The sequence below is a fragment of the Erithacus rubecula genome (genome assembly GCF_903797595.1).
Source record: "Erithacus rubecula genome assembly, chromosome: 1".
Lineage (NCBI taxonomy): Eukaryota > Metazoa > Chordata > Aves > Passeriformes > Muscicapidae > Erithacus > Erithacus rubecula.
In genome coordinates, this window is record NC_136658.1 from 1,288,454 (window position 1) to 1,309,518 (window position 21,065).

At 45.7% G+C, this 21,065-nt stretch overlaps 1 protein-coding gene across 1 annotated transcript in view; it reads right to left on the reverse strand.

Moving 5' to 3' along the window:
- GDPD5 (glycerophosphodiester phosphodiesterase domain containing 5) overlaps nt 1-21,065 on the reverse strand; it is a 96,670-nt gene that overhangs the window by 41,005 nt on the left and 34,600 nt on the right. Inside the window, exon 2 of the mRNA XM_079321474.1 lies at nt 14,796-14,970. Within this exon, the coding sequence (XP_079177600.1) occupies nt 14,796-14,912 (117 nt within the window). The 5' untranslated portion in view covers nt 14,913-14,970. The remainder of the gene's footprint in view (nt 1-14,795; nt 14,971-21,065) is intronic.

A 21,065-nucleotide genomic window follows, 5' to 3' on the forward strand; every position in this document is an offset into this window, starting at 1 on the left:
GGCAGCCCAGGAAGCTCAGAGGTAGGAGGTGCATCTGCTGCCTCAGCCCACATGCTCCAGAGGAACCTTGGATTGACTCCAGCACCAAACAGGCTGCAGCTTCCAGGAGAACCAGGAGAAAAGGAGAAGCAACAGCTCTAAAGCCAAGCAGGAGCACTGTCCCTGAGGGATGGGATTTTTTACATTTTATTGCAAACAAGTTTGGCTTTTCCTGAGTTTTACCAGCACCTCTGGGAGCAACACAAAGGATGGAGAGGACAAAAACAAGGAGGTCTGGCTTTATTTTATATTTTTTCCCACCACGTAAATCTTTGATGAGCAAAACTTTCCTACCAATTGTTCATCCATCAAAGAAACAACATCAGAACTGATTTTCTCCACCCTAGGCCCACTCCACCAAAACATCCTCTCTAAAGCAGTGACTGCACTACCCCAGAGTGAAAAAAACACTAAAAATAATCAAAGTAGGGTCAATAAACCTCCTGGCAGCAGGCTGTGGCCACAAGCCAACCTGATTTACAGCTGAGCTCACAGGAGCCAAGAGACAGGAAAAAGGTGGAATATACCCCCCCATCTCAAACTAAGAAGCCACAGGGAGAAGTGCATGTGGATGTTGGCATTCCCAGCAGGAGAAGGGCTGCCAGAAGAAGGCACAAAACCATCCAGTTTGGCCAATTTTCCAACAAAACAGATCTGCACCATTTACAGGAGCAGATGGAGCTTGGGGGTCACTCATATGATCCATTAAAAAACAAAAAAATCTCATATTTTAGAGTGTGTCCAGGGAAGGGAAGAACTGGGAAGGGGCTGGAGCCCCAGGAGCAGCTGAGGGAATTGGGAAAGGGGCTCAGCTTAAAAAAAAGGAGGCTCAGGGGGGACCTTCTGGCTCTCTGGGGGTTTGGTCTGGAGATTTTTGTCCAGAAGAAATCTGGACTTCAGAGGAAATCTGGAATATTTATTTCTGTGGCCAAGTTTTTTTCTTCTTTCTGTGCTCCATGCTGAGTGCAAAACTGAGTTATCAACATGCAGTGCTCCCAGCTCACAGAGCTGATGCATGTGGGAAACCACCAGACAGACGTGGCAGCTGCCTGAGGTCGTGTGGGATTATAAAATAAATCTGACAGAATCAAACAGTAGCCCACAGAAGGCTGAACTCTGTTTTCTGCTGGCAGGTATTTAAAAAAAAAAAAAAGAAAATAAGCCTTATCAAAAGTACCTTGTCAAAATGATGGCCTGTGGCACATTAAAAAAAAAAAGCTTCTAAAAACAACCATACAGAGAGAAAAACCAACAAAAAACCAAAAAAAACCCAAAAAACCAACCAAACAAAAAACCCATCCCCTAAACAAAATAACAAATCAACCACACAGAAACCTAAAAACCCCACAAACCCAAACTTGACAAACACCAGTTACAGACTCAGAATCAGCAGGGCTTACAAACAAAATCACAGAATTGTTTGGGTTGGAAAACCAACTCCCAACTCCTGCCATGGGGCAGAGGTGTTGGAAAACAACTCCAATCACCACTGGGCAGAACAATTTCCCCATCAAGAGCAATCAGCCATGGATTCAGGACACAGCAGCACCCTGGAAAAAACCAGGTGCTCCCATATGGGATAAATAAGCCCATAAAAGCAATTGCACCTTAGATGTTACTGAGCTTAATAAACTGCTCTGAAATTATTAGGTCTGGCCTGCCTTGAGCAACAATCTATAGGTTTATTGGATTATAAATTAGAGTCAACAACTGGAGCAAGGTACAAATTAAAGATGTGCTTTGGAAGCAGAATTACCATAATGCCATAAACAGTGACACATTCTTTTATTCTTCATTACACTGAGGCTGTGCTTTAATTTTACAAGAATCCTGCTGCCTGTGAATCTTCCCTCCAACAGCATCTTTTAAAACCAAATTACCTTTCTCTGCTGGGATTTTCACCACCAGACAGCTTTTCCAGAGGAATCATTACAATCAACAATCACACAATATCTAAGCATCCTTATTTTATTTTTCCCCCTACCCTGCAGTTCAGGAACAGGGAAAATCTGGGATTTTTCAGGGATTCACAGCCTCTTTGTGAGGCCTGAAAACAATTAAAAAATATTTCCTGCTCAGGTTGATGCCACTACAGGCATTTGTTACAGACAAAAAGCAATTGCATCAGGATAACCCAACCCATCCTATTTTCCCCAGCAGCCTTCTCTGGAAAAGCAGCATTTCCAAGAGGAGACTGATCTGGACACGTTGGTTTTCAATATTCACAAAGCCTCTGAAGAGATAAACAGTGACCCTGAGTTTGTCTTTCATGCTCAGAGGACACAAAACCAAAGTCATTGTTCACGGACAGCAAATCAATCCTGACACCCTCTCCAGACCTCTGAGAAAATTAAAATCATTTTTAAACCCCAGCAAACTCTGACATCTGGAATTTGACTGCAACAGGACCCCGAGGAGGATAAATAGCAGCAATTTTGCAGGCAGCAGTGACAGCACACAGCTACACAGGACTCCTTTCCTACCACTGGAAAGAACTAAATTCATATTTAAATCATCCTCCTCCCACCAACTTATATGAAAACAAATCCACTGTAAAAAGTTCTAACCAATAAAAACCACACACCCAAGTAGCACGTGATTGATTTCACAGGCTTTTCTTGTCAATGTCCCTACATAGTAAACATGGCTTAATAATAGAGCTGAAGTCCTCCTTAAGCAAAATTTTGGGAAGCCAAGGAAAGGAAACCCTAATCTTACTTCAAGCCAGTGCTGTGATGACAGACAAGTGTTTAAACAAAGCTCAAGATGTGCATACATGAATTATTAAACTCCAAGCCTCTTTTCCACCAGTGCAAAAAGCATTTCTTCCCAACCCCACAAGCAAGGTGAGAGTCCAAAAATTGGGCAGTGCATGAATTGAATTATTTTTCCCCAAAATATGTCCAGCATTTGTTTTTTATTTCCTTACTAACTCCTTCCTGAGGTGTTTGTAGAAGGTGGAGCCTGCCAAGATCAAGACCCCCATTAAAAATGCACCATAATTCAGAAAATATCCATTTTCCACCATTTTTTCAGAGGTAACTAGATGTAATTTAAGGCATCTCCTGATTCTGAAGGCATCCTCAAACTTTAACTTGCTCCAAGGAGGACAAAACACGTCCAGTGGAAGCAATGATATCTGAAATTTTAATTTTCTGTTCTCCACCAGGAATTCCCACCCAATTTTAACACCCAGCAGCCTCTGATCAAGTCAGTCTTGAAAAAGCAAATCAGGAAAAAAAAAATAAAATAGAAAAAACACAAACAGCAGAAAGAACATACTCTGCCTGTTTCTGAGAAGCACCATGAAAGTCACCCAGATATTTTCTTTATAGATCTCAAAGCAGAGCAGAATAAAATCCCTTTCTTAGTCTGGTGTTGTCTTTTAATCAGCATCATCAGGAACAAGAGGACAAGAACTCCTTGTCCTCAGCCAGCTCTGGTGCAGAAGAAATATCTGAGTTGCCTTTGAGCAGTCTGGTGTTACTGCAGCTCTCAGAAAAGGGATTTTGGCTATTTCTTTCCTTTCAAGCAAAGAGAAAAAAAAAAAAAGGAGATCCCAGAAAGAGAAAGAAAAACATAGCAGGTTAAAAAGGGAGGGAAAGATTTGTGTGCCAATTAAATAAAAAGCACAAAGTGCCATGAATCATTTTACTGCCAAGAAATGGGGGGAAAAAAGGAAGAAAAAAGTTCACTTGGGGCAAGATTAGCTGTTGAACCAGCCCATGCTGGTGGAAGCAATGCAGAAGTGGAGAAACTGGAGAGTTTCTTTTCTTCCTGTTGCCTTTTCTGTCCTCAGACACCCTGGAGGCATCAAAGTCATTGTCCCCTCACCTGTGTCCATCCCCACAGAGCACTGCAGCACCAAGGCTGGCAGGACTTTCTCCTGGACAACATCCACCCCACTCAACTTCCCTGCAGGCTTCTAAAGAAGGCAAGCCCAGAATCAGCTTTAAAAATCATTATTGCCACCTCTGGAAACCCCTTCAATCAGTGGTGAAATTGTAATGGAGGCTTCAGAGCCATTTCAGCTTTTTACCTCTTTAATAGCTTTAAACATTGGTTGCAAGTGTTGAAAATCTCCAATTTAATTTGTTTTCAAGCCACAGAGGCACGGTGCTAATAAGAAGCTGAGTACTGGCTTCTCATAAAGCTGTTTTAGTGCTCATAACCACTTAATGTGCCAGCACCAGCAGATGCTTCCCTGATTCTCCCTGGGGAGCAATATCCAGCTTGGTGCTGGGATCCATTTACAAAGCACAGGTAAGAGCAGCAGCATCTCAGGGGTAAAATGACTACTCCCATTTGGAGACAAGCCAGAAAGAGGGAGAGGAACACAACTCTTCATTTCCAAAGCTGTCCTGTAGTGCTTTGCAAGCCCTCTAATAATCAGAAGGGGTGCAAGGCTTGAGAATGAAACAGATCCAAGAGCATCTCGTGCACAGCAGAGGAACAAGCCCAAAAAGGGCTCAGAAAAGCAACCAGAAATTCCCTCCAGCCCACACCCCCTGCAGTGCCAGACTGCCCCATCCATCAGGATGGATGTTCCTGCCCAGCACCATCCTGAAGGGAGGCACAGGAGCATTTTGAGGCAGCACCTGACTGGAGGTGAGCCCATCCATCACTGCTGGCAGCCCCAGAGACAAATGCATTCCCTTGGGATGCCACTGTGGGCAGCTTCCATGAAATGACAGGCTGCAGAAGAAGTGGTAATTGATAAGGAAAACCATTTGGGAGCACAGGCAGTGTATTAAGTCATGAATCACACCCAGACAGAGAGGGCAAAGAACTGCTAAACTCTAACCCTGTTGCAAAATATAATTGTTTAGCAGCAGTTGTCAGTTGATTTAATACCTTAAAACATCCTGACAGCTCTGTGTGGCCTGGGTCACTTTTCCATCACTTTTTCCCAGCTGAAGCTGCTTTAATGTTCTCACATAGATCTGCTTTGAAGGAAAAAGTTCAGCCCAGGAAAGCTCTGTTTCCAAAAGCAGAAAAAAAGTGTTTTCCTGAATGTCTCAGGATTTTCTAGAAAAAGGACTGAGAATCATGGAATCATACAATAGTTTGAGGTTCTAGGGGACCTTTTAAAGCCCATCTAGTCAAATTTCCCCAGCAATGAGCAGGGACACCTTCCACTATCCCAGGCTACTCCAAGCCCCAACATCCAGCCTGGTCTTGGGCACTTCCAGGGATCCAGGGGCAGCCACAGCTGCTCTGGGCACCTGTGCCAGCCCTGCCCACCCTCCCAGGGAGGAATTCCTTCCCAAAATCCCACCCATCCCTGCCCTCTGGCAGTGGAAGCCATTCCCTGTCCCTCCATGCCCTGTCCCCAGTCCCTCTCCAGCTCTCCTGGAGCCCCTTTAGGCCCTGGAGGGGGATTGAAAGTGTAATTTTAAGTGTAAAATGCCAGTCACTGACATGAAAAAGAAATATTAAATTGACACCTTTAAAGCCAAAGATTGGTGAGGAAAGGGCCTTGTGTTTAATTCATGTCATCACAGCCATCATTCAGGGCTTTTAGTACAATTAAAACAAAACAAAAAAAACCCCAGAGTAATACCAAATATTACAAAAACCAGCACACAGTGGCAAATCCAAAACCCATCCAGAAAACTGAATAAGGAACTTGGGCTGAAAAGAACCACCAAATGCAAACACTTGGTTTTGTATCACCCAAGAAGTGGTGACAGTTCAGCATGTGGGTTGTTGAATTGAGAGCATTATCCTACACTCAAACCAGTGCTTGGGGGGTTGAAATCACAACAAATCCATTGCATCAGCTCTGCCCACATTCCAGAAGTGGGGACAGGAAAGGCAAAGCTGCTCTGACTGCTCTGCTGCCTGAATTATGATGCTCTCAAGAGATGTCCAGGCTGCCATGTCACTCTGCTGAATTACAACCCCCTTTTCCCAGCACACATTTATCTCCAAGGATGGAGTGCTGGTACAGAATCCCAAGGGAAACACCCCTCATTAGTTCCTCTGACCCCACTGAACCAGCTCTGTTCTAGCTGGAAATGAGATTGAGTGTCCTGACTGCACATCCCCCTCTCAGGAAGGGCTTGTGCAAAGATGTACAACAGAGCCAGGGCCAGAAAACAGCTCCCAGTTCCCTCTCCTGCCAGTTGCCCCCAGTGCAGCTCATTTTGGGCTGCTCTGGCAGCAGGTCTGAGATGGAAACAGGAAAGGAGGTGAGGGGGAAAGTGAGAGCAAGGAAAAAGCAGAAATTAAAAATGAACCCAAAACACACTGAGATTAGCATTTCATATAACCACAGAATGGACTGGGATGGAAGAGACCTTGCTGGTGTCACCACTGAGGAATTCTGAATCCCTGGAATCACCCTTCTCCCTGGTCCCTGAGGCTTCCTGACAGCACCAACCACTGCCCACTGCTCTGGAGGTGAGGCACTGGGGCTGATGCCATCAGCAACCACAGCTAATTTGGGGGTGTTGCAGGGTGTTCTCTGCAGCTTTAGCTGCTTTGCTTTCAAATCCAGGCTCTGGAAACCATTCCAAGTGGCCCCTGAGGAGGCTTGACCTTTTTATAGGTGACTGATTGGCTCCTATAGCAGTTACTTGCAGAATTTCTAATCCTAATTTTTCACCTGGGCATCCTGTCCGAGGTCCCCCCCCACCCTCACAGCCAAGAATTCCTCCCCAAAATCCCACCTATTTCCATTGCCAGTGGGAAGCCATTCCCTGTGTCCTGGCACTGCAGGCTCTTGCCCGAAGTCCCTCTCCAGCTCTCTTGATGCCCCTTTAGGTATTGCTTTCTAATTAAGAACTGTTGCAAATCTGAAACTTGTGAAAGTAAATACCACAGTCACATCAATCTATTCATTAGTTATTCCCACTGAAGACAATTAAAACTCTGGAAGCATAACAAGAGGCTCACTCCAGCAAAAGACAACTCTGAACAGAACTAGTCTTCAATCCCAAAGAAATTAATTTTCCAGCTATTCCTTTGTTCAGCCCTGTGAGCTCATTCCAGTGAAACTGGTACTAAGATGCCAAAATAAAAGCAAAAGTAGCTTTAAATTTTTGGTGCTGTTTCAGACCAGGCTGAGCAGAAGGATTTTTTTTATTTGATTTTCTCTGTTTCCTTTTATACAACACACCAAGCCACCTCCCATTTGGTTTATAATATATTTGGAGAGGGCAGACTGGCCCCATCCCAAAATCCTCCTATCACATGACCAGCAATAAAGTTTGAAGCAGTAGCAACCCCAGTTTTCAACAGCTGCTGTTGCTGAAAATTAACTGTAACTTCAGAACCACTTTTCTTTCAAATTAATTCCCACATTCCACAATCATAAGTTGTCCAACTCAAAGAAAGCAGGAAAAACAATTTTTTACTTATCCATCTGGGGCCAGTTTATCACAAAATAAACAAAAACAACCAACCAATAAAAATGTTTAACCAACAACAGCAGAAACTGAGGAAAAATACAGCCCAAAAGGTGATGATTGTGAATTAATTTCTACTCCCAAGCAGGTAAGCTCTGCCTGAGTCCTACAAAAGACTCAAAGCAGCTGAACAATATCCTAAATGAAAAAGAATGGGAAAATACAATGAAAGGGAGGGGGTCCCTGGAACTATCTCCAATTCTCCATTTCTCAAAGGGAATGTGCTCAGGAATAACTGCAATGCCTTTTTATTTCTCTAAGAAGTCCATGTGCCCACCCAAAGCAACCTCACTAGAAAACATCTCTTTTTTCCAATTAAGATACTTGTCAAATTTTATCTATTGAATTGGAGGGGTTTCTCCAGTCACTCTTCAGGCAAACTGATGGACATCAGTTCATTAAAATTCTCTTTCACAGAATCCCACACTGGGCTGGGTTGGGAGGGACTTTCAGTGCCATGGGCATTGTGAACAGCAGAATTCCCTCCTGATATCCAACCTGCATCATCCCAGATGGCCAGAGGCAGGAGAGAGAAGGAAGGAGCCCAGAGCAGAGCAGGCCCCCTGTCCCCCCAAGCCCATCCCTGTGCACAGACAGCACATGGGGCAGCTGGACCTGCAGCCTGACCCAGCTGAGTGCTCACATTCTGCTCCACAAAGTGCTGCCCCTCAAAACACAGAGTTATTTATCCCACAGGATGGTGCAGAGGGCAAAGACACATCTGGTAACAAAAGCCACTGAATGGGCTAATGTGCCAAAGGCTTTCTGCCCCAGCTTTGGTGGCAACCCAGTGACCTGAAGGCCTAGAATAAAAAAGGAATTAGAGCAAGGCAAAACTGAAGTGCCTCTCTTTCAAGGGGAAAATTGATAAAATCAGGGTCTTCCCCAGCCTCCACAGGCACAGCTGACATCAACAGAGCCTGTCTGAAACAGTGGGACATGTCAGATTTACCAGCATGAGGTTAGGGCTTGGCTTCCCAGAAACAAGGGTGCACTTGTTCCTGTATCTGCCAGACAAGGGGATGCTTTGTGCAAGTCAAAGAAATCATGTATTTTTCTAAACCCAGACATATGGAAGGGATTTACCTATTTTTTCCCTAAGAGAGATTTAAATGGGTTCAGTGCACAGCCAGAGAGAAGCCAAATGAAGCCACAAGGCCCAGCAGCAGCTGAGTGTCCAGAGCCAGCATCCCTCTGGAGAGGAGGCAGAAGCTTGCCTTATTTATTCATTACTGTTTTGTAAATCTCAAGGGTGAAGCGCTAGGTAAAGAAAATAAACAATCAGCCATCCTGGGAGGAAATTTAAATGCTCAAGTTGGCTCATCACACAAAAACTTGGGTGTTTCCAGCCCAGCACACACCAGACATTGGTCCATCAGAGGTTCCACTTTGCCTTTTGCTGTTTATCCCTCACTTCTGGCTGCAGAAGCAGGAATCCCTGATGGCTACAGACAACAGCAGCAAAACAGTTTGGTCAGACTTGAGCACACAGCTACTAAAACCTGCAAACACACACCGAGTAATTCTGCACCAACCTCAAGGGGAAAAAAAAAAAAAAAAAAAAGCAGTGAAATGAGAGATCCTTTCCAGATACTGCTCAGCTACAGCCCCATTTCTGATACAACCTGAGGCTCTTGAGTGTTTTGGGGAAGGAAAGCACCCAGACAAGGAGGCACAGCTGCAGAGGGGTGGTTTGCTCAGGATGTGGGGTGGTTTGAGTGGTGACAAACCAGGCGTGGTGAGCAAAGCCACCAGTGAGGCGCCACAGCAAGTTCTGAATTACAGGAACCACGTTTGGTTTTTTTCCATGAAAGGCCACAAAAAGTCACATCCAAAAATGTCAAATGTGAAGGGACAGCAGTGAACAAGAACGAAAGCTTTGTGGTGAAAGGAGCAGTCTGGGGCAGTGGAAACAACACCAGAAACACCCATCTCTCCCCCAGGCATCATTAGATGGGATTTGGGGAAGGAATTGCTCCCTGGGAGGGTGGGCATGATTTGAACCATGATGATTTGAACATGGTTATTTGAACAGCCACCCAAACTTTACTTGTTGGTCAGCTGCACTGCTTTTTGTCACCTCAAAATCAACCTTGACTTCACCACTGCCTTCAGGAGAGCTCACAAAATAGTTGATCCCATTTCTATGAGTCACAGGCTGCAAGTGCACACTTCAAGCAAAGGCTCAGTTGTTTCATTTTTTGTTCCATAATTCTCCCTGGGAAAGGGCCTCATTTGACTTCACTGAAGTCAATTGAACTCTCAAGTGCTTGCTGACATCATCTGCAAACAAGTATCTGCCAAACAAAGGCTCAGAACTGCACGTCCAAGTGGAAATGATGGATCCAGACTGGTTCATCAGCTTTTCTTTTAACACCTCACTGTAGACATGGCACAAAGGCAAAACAAAATTGGGATAATTTTCAAGGTTGAGATGAGTACCAAGAGTAACAACTCCAAAACAACTAAAAGCTCCAGCCATGGACAAGCACATTTCCAGCTGCAGGTTATACCCTTGAAATCCCACTCCATAATTCTTCTGGAAACAACCTGGAGAAAAAGCTATAATCTGCAACCACTCCTAAATCCAAGTTTCCTTTCCCAGAAGAACACACAAGACAGTAAATAAAAATCACAGATCATCTTCACAGCCAATGAAGAAGAGTCATTATATTTTTCAGCTTTGCTAATCAATTTTGTTTATAAGATGTGTCAGCAGCACAGAGGTTCCCAATTCCTAAAACCACAAACATTCCTGGAACCCGAGCACTTTGGATCCCCACCCAGACTCCAGAGGCAGCAGAGTCCTCCCTCAAACAGCAAAGTGGCAGATGACTGAAATGTCTTGTGACCAATGCCAGGAAAGCCCCACCTCATGGATTTTCAAGTTGCTCCCTTCCCTGCTGACCATCATTTCAGAGAGGGGCATTGGGCAAGGGCTGGAATAACAGGACAGAGGAGAATGGCTTTAAACTGCCAGAGGGCAGGGGAGGAAGTGGGATATGGGGAAGGAATTGTTCCCTGGGAGGGTGGGCAGACCCTGGCACAGGGTGCCCAGAGCAGCTGTGGCTGCCCCTGGATTCCCAGGAGTGTCCAAGGCCAGGCTGGACAGGGTTTGGAGCAACCTGGGATAGTGGAGGATGGAATTAAGATGGTATGTAAAACACATGGCTGGCTCTAGGGGACCAAAAATCACTCCTTGCCCCTTTCTCCAGTTGCAGCTCAGCTCAGTGCTGGCTGTTCAGAGCCCAAAGCCATGTTTTGCAGATGCTCTGCAGTAAAAAACCTTTGACACCTCTAAAGCTTTATAAATCCCAGGGCATGTTAATCACCCAGTCTGAGCCCATAATCCCAGCCCAGGCCCCACAGTCAATGGGTTTTGCAGACTCTCCCCCACAGGCATTCTGCCTCTATCAGGACTACACCAGAAATTCAGCATTACTCAAACATCCTCACCCTGGCAATATTTAGGGTGCACCACAAGACTCTAACCCTGTGGCTTTCCTGGGGTTTCCAGGACTTGGGATTTCCCATCCTTCAAACCAGCTTCAAACCTCTTTGACACAGAACAAGCAGGTGTATCCCAACCCTTCCAGAAGCTGTGTGAGGGTGTGGAATCAAAGAGGAGTGAGCAGGTTAATCCCAGTTCCTGAGGCTGGAACATCTCTCTGCTCCTTGCCAGTCCAGGATCCTGCCCTAAGAGAGACCTTGCTCCTTCATGAAGGCCAAAACATGCAATTCCCAGTTAAAACCAGTAACACTCTGCAAAGGCTGTCTGGAGCACCACACAAAGCAAATGCAATTCCTGCCTGGCTCAGCTGTCACGTGGATTTCAAATAGCTTCCTTGAATAATCATCCACCTCACAGCCTCTCTGTAAAGTAAAGGACTCAAAGGTGAATTTTGAAAGATGTTTAAGTGATGTGTAAAACCTTATACACAGCCTGGTTTTGCTTTCATCTCCAAGCATTATGGGGAGAAAACGGAATCCTAGAATCAGAATAGTTTGGGTTGAAAGGGACCTTTAAAGATCATCTAGTCCAACCCCCTCTAATGAGGGGGGCACCCTCAGGAACAATAGGGCAAGAACACAGATATTTAATGGAATGACTGGATTTCCCTGCATTTAGCCCATCAAGACAACATGTTTGGACACATCCATTCATGGGGACTCAGCTCTGAATCACTGGTCACATCCAACATGCAGCATCCAATGCTTCAGTGCCCAGCCTCAAATCAAACAACCTTGAAAGAGCCTCTTTCCCTTAAAAGCTCCTGTGCCCCCAGGCCTGGAACACCCACAAATTGAAAAACACACGGAAAAGAGCAAATTAACCCATCCTCTAATAGCAGATTTCAGCAAAGCAAGCAATTTCTGTGACCAGTGACCTCTGGCCGTTTGGGAATCAGCCCTAACAAAGTCCCAGCTCAAAGCCTGTGGCTTAGATCATCTGTTCAGGTCATTTCCCAGCTCTGGCCAAGCGGGAATTACAAGAGCATTTCACCAGAGAGTGAATTAATACACGCAGCCCAGACACAGCACTGCAATTCATTATGCTGATGGATCACAGCTCCTCAGTTATCTTTGCACAAAAGGACCCCAAAAAGCCACCAGAAGCCTCAGTTGGAGGTCATGTGATGCATTTAACCAAATGGACTATCTTGAATCACACATCTTTCACTTGAAGGGCATAAATCCTGACAGGACTACCCAATTCATAGAAGGGGTTGGGATACCATTTATAGATTTGCAGCTACATGAGCAGTAGCAGATAAAGGCAGGGAGAGGCATTCTTGGATATTTCCCCTCATCTCCCCTCCCACATCCTCATAGTTCAGACAACTTGCAATTAAGAAGAGGATTAGATTTGTGACAGAAAGAAAGACCATGCTTTGATTGCTCAGCCCAGCTAGTAAATAAAAGTGGCTTCTTTTTACTGGGTGGTAGATTAAAAAAATCATCATTGCTATTTCCTTTGGCAGGAAATCTTTGTCACCTCTCCCACCCAGGATGATTTCCAAGGTGGGATATTTGTGTACAAACAACAGGGGTTTGGGAGCAATAAAAAATGCTTCCCAGCACTGACTTGATAATATCCTTGGTTGAACGTGTAATGAATGAGCTGTGGTAGATCAGAAATTCCTTCCTCATACCAGCTACAGAGATTATAATGATCTGAATCTCAGCAAGACCATTTCTCCTCCTTCATGTGTCTTTCATTTAAAAAGGCATTAAAAAAAAAAAAAAAAAAAAAAAAAAAAGTGAAAGGGGATCTTGACATTAAAGCTGAGGGCCCACAATAGAAAAAAAGGAATTTTGGAAATGTTCAAAATTTTAAAAGGAGATCAGAGTATATTGACTGTATGCCTTCAGCTCCTCTCTTCATTCTCAAAGGTCAGAGAAAAGCAAAGGATAATGACAATTCAGCAAGCTGCCTCTTAAAAAAAAACCCATAGAACTCAGGTGACCAATTAAAATTCTCATTTTCATGTAAATTTTTAATGTGGAGTAGAAAGCTTGATGTGGATACATGGGAAGGAAAAAGAGAGGAATTATTAAAATTCTGGCTGTGGAGGTGCAGCACAATTCAGACAACAAACATTCACAGCCTCAGCTGAAGCTATCATGGAGGCAAAGTTGAGTCATGACCCAAATGTGGGTGAAAGCCTTTTATTCTGGGGAGTCTGATGTTTTAACAAGACAGCAGATAACACAGCCTGCAGCTCATTTCAGGCTTTCTTCTACTCCTGCTGCCTCCATCTCTTCTACCAAAGTGCAAATTGAGGCCTCACATAGATTTTAAAAAGACCAGCTCAGACTGGACATACCTTTAAGCCTGGATCAGCTACCTTTAAACACAATGAATTCCTTTCCAGCACTAGCTAAAACCAATGGAAATTCCAAGCAGACCTGGAAAGCTGCCACTGATATTTTTTGGTAACACAAGCACTGAAAAATTCATGGCAATATTTCTGTGAATTTTTAGTTAAGAACTATAATGCTCTGCTGGCTCAAAGTGGTCACCCAGCCCGAGCTGGCCAGGCTGCAAGCAGAGGGAAAACAGCACCAACATTCCTACTTTGCAAAAGGAAATTTGTTTTAGGCTGTGCAAACTCAAGCAGTGACTTTCCAATTGACAGCCAAGCTGCACCACCAACAATGGCTGCAATTCACAACCAGGAGCACTTCTGGCACAGGATCTGCCACACAGCCATGTTTGCTCCTTCACAGCTGCTTTTCCAAGAGTAAAACACTCCAGAGCCAAAAAGATCCTTGGTTATAGACTTGAAAACAGAGCAGAGGAGCCAAGCAATAGCAGAGCAAAATTAAGCATTCAAAAGGCAACCAAAGGGTCCCCTGGGAGCACTTCCAGATGAAATAAGATTTAAAGAAGGAAAAAGCCCCCAAATTTAACTTGTAAGCACATTTTAAAAAGCCATCCCAGGCAGCATGGGAGTACAGGAGAACAGTAAAATAAAATCCTTATCTAAATGATGTAACAGGGTGGTTTTGACAGCAATATTTTCACACTTCTCCTATCAACACATCACACGACCTCATTTCACAGCCCAGAACAAGAGGGGAGGTGCAAGTCAAGCCTCATTGCCTGGATTCCCTCTGCCAGAGCTCTGACAATCTGTATTTACCCAGGGGAGGGAAGAGTCACCTCCAACAGCTTTCCCATTTACACTCAGCTTGCTCTCACCTTCTGCTGCCTTTCATCAAACCCCAGGAGGGTTTGTTTGGGTTGGAAGGGACCTCAAAGCCCATCCAGTGCCACCCTATCATGGGCAGGGACACCTTCCACTGTCCCAGGCTGCTCCAAGCTCTGTCCAGCCTCGCCTTGGACACTTCCAGGGATCCAGGGGCAGTCACAGCTGCTCTGGGCAACCTGTTCCCTTGCCTACAAACTCCCTGTCACATGCAAGAACAGAACCATAAAGGTTGGACAAGATCATCAAGTCCCTTCTGGGACCAAATTCCACCATTCCCACTAAAACCACACCACGAAGGCAGAGATGCTGCACAAACACAGGACCTGCATCTCCACCCAAGGGTGCTGCAACCAGCAGGACACAGAGCAAGGAGTGAAAAACCACAAGGAGAGTGTTCCCCTTTACCACACTATGAACAGATTTGGGCACATTCAATCCCCTGGAGCACCACCCCCCTCATTGTGCCCATCTCTGCATGAACCACACGGGGATGACCTCCTTGCCACGGCCAACAATTCCCACCAAACATCCGAGCCAATAAACAAGAAAGGCATAAAATCAAATCTGTAATACTTTGAACACAAGGAGCATGGCAGGGGAGGGGTGGCAGGCAGGTGTCCCTGCTCACCTTGGTGGTGTCATCATGTGACCGCTGGTACCGTTTCCAGCGGCAGCCGTAGATCCCGGTCAGACAGGACAGACATAGCTGGGGCTCGTAGTACTGCAGGGGTTGGTGTTTGACCATGCTCCTTCCAGCCCCTCCACAGCCAGCTACCACACATCCATCAGCTCCTGGGAGAGCCCTGAGGCAAAGGAGAGACAACAGCAACAAAAGGAAATTAAAATCCCCGGCGATGTTTCGATACATTAACAAGCAATTTAATAATTAACCGTGTCCTCTGGCTACTGAGAGGAGGGATAAGAATCAGAGCTGTTCCCAGCTCTGCCAACATCTCCCACTCGTTACTCAACAAGACCAAGAAGTTTAATTAGTTTGCAAGTTTTATTTCCTTGTGCAGCTTCTCCCACACCACCAGAAGGAATGTGTTCCAGGAGTTATCTGCTGGGAAAGCCACGTGAGGACAAAAGCAGGAGGATGATGATCTGCAGCCCAGGTGACTGGGTTTTTATGAATGACTAAAGTGTAAAGAGACAGAGCTGCTGCAAGAACAACCTGAAAATCAATTCAGAGACCTCCACAAAGCTGAAGCTGAGCCAAGCTAAAGCAGTTTTTCATCAGCGTCCCATGGAGCCTGCAAAACAGTCCCAGATGAGGAATAAAATAAACACTTCCATGCCTCCTGCAGAAGGGGCATCACAGAATCAGGGACTATCCTGAGCTGGAAGGGATCCAAAAAAAGATCAAACCTCTGGCCCTGCACAGCACAACCCCAAGAATATAGAATACAGCTTGTGTATACACAAAATATATAACATAGGTATTCCCCTCTCCCTTTATAAACCTCTCAAGCACTCCCAGGGATGCAGAGGTGGATGCTGTGCTCAATCCCACAGGTTTTCCACACCCCACACACTGCTGTGTGCATCATCAGGGGGCTGTGGAGTCTGACTGCAGCTTGCCCACCTTTCCCGAGAGTGCAGAGTTGTGTGCAAGGAGTGTGGGCATTAAATCCTACCCTCTCCTGGGGAAACACTTTGCTTCCTTACAGGTGGCATTCCCAGGGCTCAGGTCCTGGGAAAAGCTGTGACAGCTGAGTAGCAACATCCTCACTGGCATCAGCAAAGCGTGCCTGGGCTTAGGGAGATAAGCCAGCCACCTAAAAGCTTTTCCTTGACACATCCCACAGAAGGAAGCCTGCAAAAGCAGGGCTGGCTGTATTTTTCAATCCAGCTGATGCACAGGGGGAGTGGTGGAGCCCAGCAATGTCAGCAGGGACACAGACAGCTCAACCCTGCCAGCTCCTGCCCGTGTCTGTGTGCATTCACGCTCTGTGCTGACAGCCCAGGACAGCCTTGCCCTGACACTCTCATCAGCACTCAGCATCCCAGGGGCAGCATTGTGGCTCCAAACCCTGTCACCACGCTGTCCCCAGAGCCCACAGCCCTGTGCCTTCCTCTGGCCCAGACACAGAGGCAGCTTTGTGCTGACCCGAGCAGGGGACAGGAGGTGGGCACGACTCACACATCCATGTGTGGCCAGCCCAGCTCCCCACGTGGCTCTGCTCATCCCTCAGGGGGTGACAAGCAGGACAGAGGCACAGGCACAGCCAGCCTGCCACCAGGGCTGTTTGCTGATCACATCCCCCCGTGCCCTCCCAGCACTGCTGTGCCACCTCCATGACCTCTTGTCAAGGTCACCTCCCCTCTTGCTATTTATAAAGCTCAGCATTAGTCACTGCACAAGTTGCCTCCCATCTTCAGCTTCAAGAGCATCCCTCCTCCTCTGCCTTCCCACCACGGGCACAAAATCAATCACAATGGGACAGAAACACTGAGGATGTGCAGAACTAGATGCTATTTAAAGGTCTTGGGCAAAGCCATGCTCTCTGCCCTGAAGATTCCAAGTGTGGAGTGATGTACAAGGTGCTGGGGGATCTGTGCAAGATGTAAAAATCATTCACAGCCTATTAACAACTCCCCAGCCAAACCCCTTATTCCCACCCTGAAAACCTAGAAGGCTACAGTTGTTCCAGGTCATACTGCACACACTCTTCTCCAAAGGACAGCATCTCTCCTGATTTCCACCTCTTTCTGCTTTAGTCATGCAAGGCACGAGGGCAGACAGGCCAGCTCCACCTACAAAAGCTTTCACTGGATATTTCGTTTGCTCACTTGCAAGAATTGTGTCGATTTGATAGGAGATAAATCCTTCCCTGTGAGGGTGGGCAGGCTCTGGCACAGGCTCCCCAGAGAAGCTGTGGCTATCCCTGGATCCCTGGCAGTGTCCAGGGGAAAAGGAAGGCTCTGTAAGGCACCAAGTGAAGCTCCCAGCCTAGTTCCTCTCACTGCAAAGAAAGGCTCTGTGGGAACCCAGAATTCCAGGCTGCTCTCCACAAAAGCTCAGGAAAAGCACAAAGGCAAAGAAAAAAAAAAAAATCTGAGTTTTACAAAATCCATTCCTAAATATAGTGTAATTGCATGAGGCACAACCAACAAGCCTAAAATCATTCTCTCTTCTCCATGACCATCACAACCAGATCCATAAAAGCCCGAAACAGATGGGAAAGGACAAAATGCAGCACCCACCCTCCCCTCCACACACAGGGACACCTGAGCAGTAACAGGAGCTGCAGGGAGAGAAACCACACTGACACCATCTGCCCAAGAGCCTCGCCTGGCCACGAGCATGGACTCAATACTTACTGCTCCTGCTTCCAGAAAGGGAGTCAAGGGAGCAGCAGAAAGCCTGCAGCACCTCCCCATCACTGTTCCCATGACATCTCCAGCTGTCGAGGTGGAGAAAGCAGCCTATGAATGATTCAGCCCACTGCTGGTTAGCATTACATACAGAAATGAAAACAGGAAGCAAGACAACAGGCATTAATTATTCAAATCCAGCAACGTGCACCAGGAGGGAGGGGGGGAAAAAGAAATAAAATAGAAAACACAAACCCACTCATGCTCTCAACCTTGACTTTCAAGATGCATCATCTGCCAAGGGCTATGAGCTTCTCAGAGCTGAATAAGCAGCTCACTTGTCTAAAAAGGGGGAGCAGGGTAGATTCCATCTGCAAATACAATGGGAGCATTTTCCAAAGGCTCCAGGATGCCTAATTAGCACACACTGCACTTCTGAGATACTGGAGGTATTGGTTACACATTATTCCCTTCCAAACAGCTTTGGAGAGAGGAAAAAAATAAAAAAGGAGATTTGGAGTTGCAAACTTAAAAGTGAAGTGATCTCTGAGGACATCTAGCCTAAAAATTTTTGATTTTTGTCTCTCTGAGTTAACTGCTCCACCCCTGTAGTCTCAGGGCAATATCCAGAAACCTGGACTGGAGAGGGAAGGCAGCAATCAAGACCAATGACTAAAGCATCTCAGTGCCCTCATTTTAGTGAAGAGCAACAGCACAAGTCCTGAAGTGCTCTGAGTAAATACTGGGGATGAAGCTCCAGAGGAACAGGTTTGACAGCCCTTCCCAAGGCTTGCTGCAGTCCAAGCCCTCCCCTTTGATCCCCCTCAAGGAGACTGAGGGGACACCTCACTGCAGGCACAACTTCCCCATGAGAGGAAGAGGAGGGGCAGGCACTAATCTCTGCTCTCAGGGACAGGACCCAGGGAACAGATGGAGCTGTGCCAGGGGAGGTTTAGGCTGGATTTAGGAAAAGATTCTTCCCCAGAGGCTGCTGGGCACTGCCCAGGCTCCCCAGGGAATGGGCAGGAAAGTCTGGACAGCACTCCCAGGGATGCCCAGGGTGGGGTGTTTGTGCAGGGCCAGGACTTGGATTCAGTGATCCTGTGGGTCCCTTCCAGCTCAGGATCTTCAGTGGTTTTTAAAAGCCCAGGGGCAAGCAGCTTCACTGCACCTGCAGCCACACACCATGGACTGCCCTGCTCTGAACACCCACCACAGTTTGCTCAGGATGGTTTGGATCAGCACATCCAAAAGAAAACCCAAAACACGGCTAAGGATGTTTGATGGAGACTTATGAATAATGAAATCATAGAATCATTAAGGTTGGAGAAGCCCTGTAAGATAATGGGGTCCAACACTGCCAGGGTCCACCCTTGGAACCCTGAAATCTCAGGGGATGCCAGAGCAAAGCCAAGCATTTGGAAAGAGGCAAACACACATTTTGTTTTCCCCAAGAACTCCACCCATGCAGATGTGGAGGACACCTGTGGTCCTCTACAGCATCTCCACTTGCCAAGGCACAGCTGGGAAGTCCCACAAAGTGGAAAACCTCAGCCTTCCCACAAGGATGCTCCCATGGTTTCAGAGTGGCAAAACTGGGGAGAATGAGGGGGACATCTGCAGAGGCAGTGGGACACACAAAACCAAAGCAAGCCCTGAGCACACAGCACCCCATCTCCCAAAATTCAGGCCCAAGGAAGCTCACCCAATCTGCAACACAAACTCACTTTTATTTGAGGTTAATCTTTTACACTAATTCATTTTAAAAATAGCTTTGATAGATTCTACTGATTTCCATATTAAAAGGGTTTTTCTTCTTGTTGGTGACCCCTGGGATCGCTGTTTATCAAGAATCACTGTAAATTCAACATCTCCATCTCTACTAAAACTTGTATCAATCTAATTATGCTTAAAACCTTGTTAAGCAAATAATTTCTTATGCCAATTAGGGGAGAACATCCCTGATAATCAATTAGCCCTATTGATATGCTTGAAAGGCTGCTTGTCAGCTGTTTCCTTAATTATACTGGAAAATCCTGATTTTCCTTAAACACTTCCTAAAAATTAAGCTATCCCAGAGCAAACTACAGTTCTGTGCATAAAAAAAAAAAAAAAAAAAGAAAAGAAAAAAAAGAAAGAAAAACAGAAGAGAAATCTCTATTGCCCAGCCAGATCTGAAATCATATAAATTATCTAAATTCTTGGGATTTGCATGCACTCTCCATTGATTTTCATACACTTTTTTTTATTAATACACTGAACTCATCCAAGCCAAAGTAATGCAATTTCATTTTCCCCGACTTGGAAAATGGAAATGGAAGAGGGTCAATATCCCCATCTGTTTAATAACAAGCTATTACTGAGGGCTGTTTGCTCTGGCCACTCCCATGGGAGGAAATTGAGATGCACACACACACACACACACACTGAGCACCATTTCCCACATTTTGTTGGCACAAATCCAAAGCATCTCAGCTTTCAAGATCCAAGATTTCATTTCAAGGTGGGAATGGGACACCCAAAGCCATAAAACAGCCTCAGGTGATTCATTTTGGGGATGGAGGATGCCCAGGCAATGACCCCTTTGATGACCCAACACACTGTTATTCCCCACTCTGGAAATCAGGTTGGGTCAGAGGTCTCCCTCCCACTTTTTCCAGGCTGTAAACATTCATTTTTAATTTACAAAACTCCAGTCAGCATCCGTTTGTTTTTTTGTTTTTTTTTTTTTTTCTCCCTAGCAAACAAACAAAAAACTGCAGCAAAGCATCCATTGCCATGTGCATATGGATATATGGAAACTTTTAGATGAGAGCTGAGGCAGGAAAGCACAACATACCTGTCCTTAAAGCTGAGTGCTGCTGCCTCAGTGACACAAAATAAGAGTGGGGGGGGAAAACAAATTAAAAAACTGAGAGAAAGATCTACAGTCCATGTGTTGGTCTGGCAGAGACTCAAAAAGGGAACACTCCTGTCTCCCTGAGATCCCAAAAATCCATGGCTACATCCCAACCCAGGGAGAGCCTGCAGAGCCACTTGGATTGTCCAAAGTGGGAAGGGATGACCCAAACAGACACATCCCAAATAGCATCTGGCTGAGGTGGAGCCCCTGTGGGTCTGACCTGTTGTTTATTGTTCTTAAATGTTTTCTACAAAAAAAAAAAAAAAAAAAAAAAATACAGCTTTGAAACTAGGGCAGCGCATAGTTCGGGGGTTGTACACTTCCAGTTAATGAAAATTCAGACTTCAAAAGATAAATACTTCAAAGGGATTACAAAAGAAAAACTTAGACTTTAATCTCCCTAAATAAATAAGCACAGGACGGACTAACGCCCTCTGCAACAGAGCTTCTTAATGTTTTCCACAAACTGAGGCAGGAGTGGGTGCCTGGAACTTTGAAAGGGTGGAAGAAGAGGAACAGGGCACAGGAAAAACCTGTATAAACTTCTGGCAGAGCAATAATCCAACACAATCTCTGCTTTCTGCACAAATCTTGCAGGTCAAGGTGTTGTCATAGCTCTGAAAACTCAAAATCTGCTGCGGATCCAAAAATATCAGGTGCATCCTCAAGCAGGTTCTG